Source organism: Arachis duranensis, chromosome 8 (genome assembly GCF_000817695.3).
Source record: "Arachis duranensis cultivar V14167 chromosome 8, aradu.V14167.gnm2.J7QH, whole genome shotgun sequence".
NCBI lineage: Eukaryota > Viridiplantae > Streptophyta > Magnoliopsida > Fabales > Fabaceae > Arachis > Arachis duranensis.
In genome coordinates this window covers 34,355,505-34,364,259 of record NC_029779.3, presented here as the reverse complement: position 1 = coordinate 34,364,259, position 8,755 = coordinate 34,355,505, and the positions used below count along the sequence as shown (strand labels likewise).

Below are 8,755 nucleotides of genomic sequence, written 5' to 3'. Positions count from 1 at the left end.
TTTTAATGATTTTATATTTTTATGTTACTGTTTAAAATATTATTTTAATATAATTTTTTAATATTTTAAAAAAGTTTTGCATAATAATTAATTTTATTAAATAAAAAATACTCATATATTTTATATTTATATATTTTATATTTAATTATTTAAAAATAAAAGATTTTGTTATTATTTAAAGTATTGTGTATTAAAGTATTGCTATTTAAAACATTTATTTATGTAATAGGATATTCTATATTTATTAGAGTCCATCAATGCTCTTCTTTTATATTAACCTTTAATTTTTATCTAATAAAATTTAATAGTCTATATAAATATAATATATTCAATAAATACAATTTTTAGACCTACTCTATATGTAACATAATTGATTTCAAATTAGCCGTGCACCCTGAATTATTGATTCTTTTTGGGCAAGGATGTGTGCCGGCCAGGTTTTTACCAGTTATTTTTTCATATAATAGATTCATTTGGTTGTGATGTATATGCTTTGCTGTATTTTCTCCTCCTTGTTTTGTTTTTTATACATTAAAAGTTGATATCAAACATATACATATAGTAATTATCCAACATTAATATTTAATATATTTATTCCATCGACACACAATCAAATTAATAGTTTAATACACGTTGTAAGTTATACAACGATTTTTTAAAACAAAACATTTTCTTTAATGTAAGTATTCTGGATTTAACTGAAATGGATCCTCTCAATTTTTTTTTAACAATTGAGTAAGTAACATATGATTTCTCACCATTAATTTTTTAAGTAGAACTAAGAATAAATATGAGAGAGAACGCAATGAAGGATTAAAGATACCAACGCCATATCACCTGAGTTTTTAGTAAAAATACCAAAACTCAATTGTTTTTTTTTTTCCAAAGTTACGTTATTTTATTTCACAAAAGGAAAATAAACAAAGTTCAAAGAGAGACAAAAATATAAACAAAAAAGGAGTTCTCCCATAAACAATATATACTATTGCTCTAATGTCTAAACCAAATAAAGAAAAACTAAAGAACTCGTAGGAAAAGGAAAAAACAGCACCGCTGATATCCTAATCAGCTATTCATCTCCATGGTGAGCTTCCTTGCTATATGCTCTGAAATTGATCCTTCCTCCCTTCAAAAATTTCTTTTGTCTCGTGCCCTCCAAAAGCCCAACAAATAGCCGCAAAAAAGCTCAACTTCCAACTATGTATATATGTATATCACTTCACACGTTTTTAATGTGTATTATGCTATATCAGAAATTGATTTAGTGAATAATTTATGCATCTATTTATCGTAGTTTTTTTATTTTATTTTATTTTTCTTTTTTACTCTAGCTTATTAGAAACTCTTGTTCACTAGAGCATTGAAGAGATTTTGCAAATTGCAAGGTATCGTCAGCGCCAAAATTCGTAGGTAACGAGTAGCAACTCACAGAACGACAAATCTCCCAATTGGAAGAGAAAGAACTACAGTTAATTTAGAATTTCTTTGCATCCACGCAACACTGTTTGACTGTGATCTTTCCAATGGCTGGGAAATAATGTAATAGAGTAATTAAAGTTGATGATGCGATGAACTAATGAGATGAAGAAGTTATTGTCGTAAATGGGCCTGTAAACTTATTAACTACTGTATCATTATTTGTAGTTAGAGGATTGAACTTAATGAGGACATTGGTTGCACTGCGGGTACTATTCATTATTCAACAATGTGTGTGCAGTGTATTTGTATATATATATTATCAAAATGTTACAATACATTATAGACCTCTACTGCTTTTGCCAAGGCATTGTTTTTCTGAATATACTTTCAATTCAGTAAAAAGGGCTACAAGATCTTAGCTGCCAAACGTAACACAAATATGAAGAAATGGAAGGACAGAATATCAGCCCAAATCAAACAATACATCAGAAGCCATGTATATACAATAACCACAGGTCATGCAGAAGACAGAGATCTCAACTCCTTGTGATAATTAGGCAGATCAGAAGACGGAAGCAGCAAGCTAAGCAATCTGCAATGGCAGATCCTATTTTATCTCTCCATCTGAGCAAAGCTTTGGTAGAAAAAGAACAAAATTCAAATAATTGAAGGAATAATTACCTTGGGGAAGAAGATGATGTATATTTTTAAGAGTGCCTCTGTGTAGTATCTATATAAGGCCCAAATTAGAGAGATCATCTTCTTTGGCCTTTGCCTCCATCTTCTCATTTTCTTCTTCGTCGGTAACCAACCAATTATAAGGAAGCATGATCTTGGACTCCGAACTGCTACTTGGGTCTTCATCAACATACTCAGTCTCAATGACCAATCTGGAAGAATCAAAGATAGGACTGTGCTTTTTAATATCCTTACTTTTTAACCTCCTCTTCAGTTCCTCTATATCTTGTTTGAACACCATGCGAAACCCCCATTTCTGCAACTTCAATCCCTTGCAGGCTTTAAATCTTATACGGGCTCCAGTTTTCACAAAATGGCAATGCACCCGAGAGATATAGATTATCCAAGCATGTGTTACCCCACGATACCAACGGTCTTCGGTCCAAATCCAAGGCATATCAAAATATTCTTCCGTGTGCTCACTTTCAAAAGAAAGATACAAATGACGCGGCAGCTGTCCATGTGGATTACAATCATATAGAACACGCTGAGATGTAACACAAAATGAAAAGCCAAGCCAGTTGTCATCTGCATCATCGTAATCCACTACCCTTACAGCTGACCCAGCTTTAAACTGATGATTGAAATACCATCCTGGAATTCTACCACTCTTATTTGCAGGAATAACGATGTCAAACCCACATCGGAAATGACAAGGTTGCTGCTTCCAAATAAAACAGAAGGAAACTTAGATGCGTAAGAGAAAATGCAAACAGGGAGAGTGATATGGAAAGCATGCATGTAGAGTACGCACCTCAATAAGTCTTGCAAACCATGAGAGCGCAGCCAGCATGCAATCAAAGAATTTCATCCTACATCTACGGTAGTGCTCTACAACATACAAACCTGACCTATGGTTACGAGATGCAGATACCGTTTGAAAATACCTTCCCCCTGATGGTGCACTATCAAATGGGAGCTCATGTAATCCTTGAAGATAATGGCAACTTGCCAAATTCAAGTATGCCAGCCTCGAAAGCTTCTTGATGGTACCAGGTAGACGTCTTAAGACAGTTCCCTCCAAGTGTAATCTTTCTAAACAACTCATATCACCAATAGAATCAGGAATAGTTTCTATTAATTTGCAATAGCCAAGGTCCAGAGATATCAAACATCCTAGATAAGAGGAAGGCATAGAAATCTGTCCAAAGGGAGACATCAGTAGTTCACAATAGCTTAAATCTAGAGTCTGAAGAGATATCATATTGTTCACTTCATTGGGGATATCAACAATATTTCTGCAGTTACTCAAACTCAAGAACTTCAACATTGCAAGAGCACCAATAGATTCATGAACTGTGGATAAATTTGTACAATATCCAAGATCGAGGTACTCAAGATTCGAAAGCCCTGTGAAATCTGGGGTCTTCCCAAGTTTCGTGCAGCCAGAAAGGCGTAGAACTCTCAGAGCACTTAAATTACAATTATCGCCAAGATTGAGGTTCAACAAACTGCTACAGTTTTGCAAACTCAAGTATCCAAGCTGCTTAAGAAGTCCAATTGAGGGATGGACATGCGTCAAGTTTGTGCATCCTGTAAAATCTAGTCGCTTAAGGTTTGGGTTCCATTCAAAATTTGGTGTCTCTATGAGATCCTTTGAGTAGCTCAAGTCCATCTTTTCCAAGTGTGGGATATTCTAAGAAGGATAATATTTATCAATATCAATACATGTTAAGCTTGCTATAACAAAAAAGTTTATATAATTTTCACACGTGGTCATTGTAAACATATTTTACATAAACGTATATAAGTAAAATTAATTATTTTCCACACCTACCATGCAAATGATTATTCAAAAGAACAAATATTTGTATTAAATTTTTTGACTTTTTAAAACATTTTAAGCATAATAAGATCTTTTCTAGTATCGATTGATTTGATTTTAATATTTATGTTTCCTATAATAATATCATAAGACTAAAAAAAGATTCTTCTAAATTCCAAAAACTTCAAAAGCAGACCCACATTTTTTAAACATATTCAATAGGGTACTTTACTGCCTTTTCTTTCTTTTTTTTTTTTAAACAAAATAAAACTTATAATTAGAGGTTGATTTTTTGCAGGACAATATTTTAGGAGAAAGAATTGGAATCATTAATAATCAAATTGTTTCCTTAAACCAAACACTAAATCAGATGAAAAAGTCATAACTACCTTGTTGCCTTCCCAGAGTCGTTTGACGTTGCTATAAGGCAGGTTCAGTTCAACAAGCCTACTATAAGGTTGAAACGATGGCAAAGAAGCGAAAGGATAGCCATGCCAAGCAAGATACTGTAGATTAGGGGAAAGAAAATCAAGGCTTCCTAAAAAGTTCTTATGGTATAATATAAGCAATTTAAGATCCCTCAATTTTGACAATCCTTCTATCCTCAACTGCCTGGACTCGGGCATCTCCTTTTTCTGATCCAAAACTATGGCTTTAACATTGTTTGTTCCCTGAAATACGAAGGAAAGTATTATGAAGAAAAATATTTTGTGTTTTAGAAGTACTTAGTTATTTAGATATGACAAATATATAAATACTTTTTATAAATGAAGGGAAAAAAAACATTTAAATAACATAGTATTTTTTGAAAAGAGGAGTGCTAGCAGACCAGTAGGTTTTGTAATTTGTTATTTGTAGTCATCATTAGTGTTTTTAATAGTGTGAAATTACATCTAATGGTGTGAAATTACTCACTTTTCTTTTGTTGATTAAGTGCGGACTAAATTTTAATAAAAATGCGGATCTCTTAAACTTTCTCTTTTGGAAAATTAGAAGATATAACTGCTTGATTATATATTTATTTATTGGTATGAAATGAGATAACTACATAAATTTTGAATAGAATATACTAATTATGTTATCTTTTTAATGATATTTTCATTAAAAAATTTTCATTTTAATAATATATATAATACAAATGTTTTATATCTACACATATAGTGTTTACATACTAGTACATTTTTTTATTTTAAAGGAAATAAAATTTTTAGATCTAAAAAAAATAACCATGATATAATTTAATCTCATTTTTAGGATAGTGGAATAAAAAATCTCATAAGGATTCGTATAGTGGTTATGAACTTATGATTTTATATATTAATGACTATATTTGTCTTTTTAAAAATATATAAAAATAAATTTGTATCTACTTCTGGCTTCCGCTTTTGCTTGGCTGCTTCTTGAAAAACGTTGAAAAACTGCTGCTGTTTTTACTTTTTTTTTTTTTTTCTAAGAAGCACAAATAAACATATCCAGTGGAAGTATTTGAATTGCTAGACTTGATAGTTAAATATTTGATATTTAAAATACTAAAATTTTGAGTAATATTTCAAGCAGGTCCCAGAATATTTTTTATTTAACGTTTTAGTCCTGAAAGGTGAGATGAAAACATTCCATGGACAATTTAGTTAACAATATGAAAGTTATCCTCCCCCTAGTGTCCTAGACCTCCTCCCTAAACACTTATGGGGCTGTAAAAAATAGAAAAGAGATTTCGAATAGGAGGAGGAAATAACGCTGTTTTTTGTGGTTTGCATAGCAACTGACCCATCCTAAAACATCAGCTTCAGGACGGAGATGAATAAAGAAAGGATTTATTTGTCTCAATAAATGGAGATCTTTGACCTAATAAAAGTTCTTTGCAAACTAAAATATCTTACCAAAACTTCTTTAGAGACCAACACAAGATATTATTATAAAATGCTCTAATTGAAAATAAGAAAAATCACAATATTTAATTTAAGAAGATTACCGTCTCAGCTGACATCAAAGCACTTTCAAAATCGCTATAAAGCCATACTCTGCTCCACAATGCTGGCTCTTCAGGATATCTTTCTCGAACAAGTTTCTTCCCCAATTCTTGAAACATGTCATGCATATGAAACTCTTGGTTCTTAATAGTTATGAGTGATCTCTCCTTTAGAACTTGAATTCCAATGTGAGGGTGTAGTCCACAAACATCTAGAATTCGCTTTACATACTCTTCCCTCTCCCCTATGAAAAAGCAAGCAATGTGCAAAAATATTTCTTTGTCTTCTGTTTGCAGAGTGTCAAAACTTATTTGAAGCACATCAGTAACTTTTTTGTCGGGATGTTTCTTCAATCTTTCTAAATAATCTCTCCATTGGTAAGCATTCCGATTGTATAAGAAAGAACCCACTACTTTGATTGCAAATGGAAGACCTTGAGCATATTCCAGTATGCTAGGAGTCAACTCCATACAAGTGCTGCTACTTGGACGGTCACTTTTGAAGGCCTTTCTTAAAAAAAGATCCGATGCATCACGGGAATTCAATAAAGAAACCTTGTGAATTGCATCTACTCCATAACTTTTAAGAATATGTTCATCCCTAGTGGTTATGATCATTCTGCTTCCTCTTCCAAGTAATTTAGGATTAATAGCCAATTGTTCTAATTGTTCCATTTCATCAACATTATCAAGAACTATAAGGACCTCTTTGGAAGATAGCCTATATCTGATTATGCCAGCTATTTCAGAAGGACTATATTTTTCCAGATCTCGTTCATCTAGAGTTCGACGAAGAATCTGTCTTTGAACGGCAATAGCACTACCATCTCTATAACTTCTGTTCACATCCTCGATAAAGCAATGTGCATCAAACATATAAGAGATTTTGTCATACAAGACACTGGCAAGAGTTGTCTTTCCTACTCCGCCCATTCCCCAGATTCCAAGAACTCTAACATCTTCATCCTTTGGGTTTATCTTTAGAACTTGTTCTAATTCTTTTACACATGGTTGTATCCCTACAAGATCATCAGCACACCCAGAAAATCTATGATCCAATTTTTTTATTACCTTTTGAATGATTTTATCAATCTCTGCGAATTCTGGCCTGAAAGAGGGGAAAAAAGAAAAAAAAAATCCCTAAATCATCACATGTACTATGGTATGTAATTCATTCAAGATTCAGGACTTCAATTCTTTTATGAGAAATCAGAACAAAATATGTATGATTTTCAAACTAATTCAACTTAAAAAATAAAATATAAAAAATGCTCACTCAAATCAATTCTGAACCACCACCAAAAAAAATTCCCAATTAATTTTCAATTCATGATTTGGTCAAATTACTTGTTCTCGGCATGCAGTCAAATTTACCAATTTAGTATCTAAAACATCTATAATGAATTAAAGCATAACACATACTTATCTCTAACATCCCATCCAGCAGAATTGGCCAAATCCGTCATAGCTCTCTTCCAGCGTTCAACCTTGCCAAGATCTTGTTGAAACCGCTCCGTATGCAAAGCAAAAGCATCCTCATACACCCCGCGCTGCTTTCGAACATCGGAAGGATCCACGTCATAGAAAATGGAGAAAACCGTCTGTCCGAACTCTTTCTTGCATTGAGCTATGGTAGCCATTTCATCGAGGCACCATGTGGAGACAGCATAATCACGTGAGAAGACAATGATAGAAACACGGGAATCTCTGATGGCTTGCAGAAGCTGAGCAGAGATAGGTTCCCCTTTCTGAAGCCTCTCGTTGTCCTTGAAGGCGAAAACTCCTTTCCTGATGAGATTATGATAGAGATGATCGGTGAAATTGTTGCGGGTGTCGGTGCCCCTGAAACTCAGAAACACATCATGCTTGTATACTCGCCTGTTTGACTGATGAGTGGAACTGCAAGCTGAATGTTGCGGAGGAGGAGGAGGTGTTGCTGTAGCTGATGAACTTCTTGGGCAACAGAGTAGGGCCTTAAACTTGGATCTCCAAACCCGCGCCTTCTCGCTTGGATCTTTTGATCCCATTCTTTACTCTCTTGCTCAGCTCCACTGCTCCAGAGAAAATAGTTCAGAGCATAGGGGAAGAACGATCGAAATTGAAACCCACACTAATTGACTCATACGTCAACGAACTTGGTAGGCGCAATAACTGTCATCGTGTCTTCTTTATATCTTCTAATATTTTCGTAGGGATAAATACAACCGCAAAGAATTCTGACAGGATATTTGTCTCTTTCTTACTTTATAATATTCAAGTAGTATTACTGTATTACTTTCTTTTAATTTTTGTCTCTAAATTTAAGGAAACATAACAATAATAGTATTAATTGTATTAATAGTAATAATTTTAACAGTATTAGCCGTATGAAAATAATTATAATTATATCTAATTTTTGTAATTTGCTATTATTAATTTATTAGTATGATTTTTATTCTGAGATAGTAATTAATATACAATAGAAGTCTCACTTTAGCTAAATATAAAATTATTTAAAAATTAAAATTAAAATGAATTTAAAAACGATATTACTTAATTAAAAGGGATTTACAATTTTTTTTAACATTTTTATAAATTAGAGGGTACAAACTTTGTGTAAAAAACTGAGGGGAGCAAATATTTGATACAAAAATGGCACCAAAGAAATCACTTTTGCAACTTCTCTTGAAATGTGGAATCTTCCAGTAGCTATGAAATAACGAAAACAGAGCATTAAGATCAAACGGATAAATGAGATTAATGTTGCTCGATGTTTGATCCAACCATCATTATATAGAGAGCAGGATGAATATGAGGAGAGTCGTGGTGCACTGGGATACAATTCAATAACAAACGGATAATTTCACGATAAAAAAAAAAGAACA

General features: G+C 32.8%; 2 protein-coding genes across 2 annotated transcripts in view; both read right to left on the bottom strand.

Moving 5' to 3' along the window:
* LOC107462279 (cyanidin 3-O-galactoside 2''-O-xylosyltransferase FGGT1-like) overlaps positions 1 to 1,696 on the bottom strand; it is a 4,337-nt gene extending 2,641 nt beyond the window's left edge. The window contains exons 1-2 of the mRNA XM_016080857.3: positions 1,628 to 1,696; positions 1,430 to 1,527 (exon numbers count right to left, since the gene is read on the bottom strand). Coding sequence (XP_015936343.1) covers positions 1,430 to 1,527; positions 1,628 to 1,696 — 167 coding nt within the window. The remainder of the gene's footprint in view (positions 1 to 1,429; positions 1,528 to 1,627) is intronic.
* Positions 1,697 to 1,786: 90 nt separating this feature from the next.
* On the bottom strand, positions 1,787 to 8,039 carry LOC107462407 (disease resistance protein RUN1). The gene is made up of 6 exons (XM_016080982.3): positions 7,314 to 8,039; positions 5,895 to 6,999; positions 4,312 to 4,593; positions 2,912 to 3,793; positions 2,101 to 2,818; positions 1,787 to 2,011 (listed from the first exon to the last, which is right to left on the bottom strand). Exons 1-5 carry the CDS (start codon positions 7,916 to 7,918, stop codon positions 2,150 to 2,152), a joined length of 3,543 nt encoding a protein of 1,180 aa, XP_015936468.1. The 5' UTR covers positions 7,919 to 8,039; the 3' UTR covers positions 1,787 to 2,011; positions 2,101 to 2,149.
* Positions 8,040 to 8,755: the final 716 nt, after the last annotated feature.

Bases quoted from the DNA above. Each gene is read 5' to 3' on its own strand.
- LOC107462407 (XM_016080982.3), bottom strand. From the start codon at position 7,918: ATGGGATCAAAAGATCCAAGCGAGAAGGCGCGGGTTTGGAGATCCAAG. The intron at 7,000-7,313 runs GTATGTGTTATG...CCCCTCTTTCAG, and splicing joins GGATGGGATGTTAGAGATAA to GCCAGAATTCGCAGAGATTG. The intron at 3,794-4,311 runs GTAGTTATGACT...TATCCTTCTTAG, and splicing joins GACTCTGGGAAGGCAACAAG to AATATCCCACACTTGGAAAA.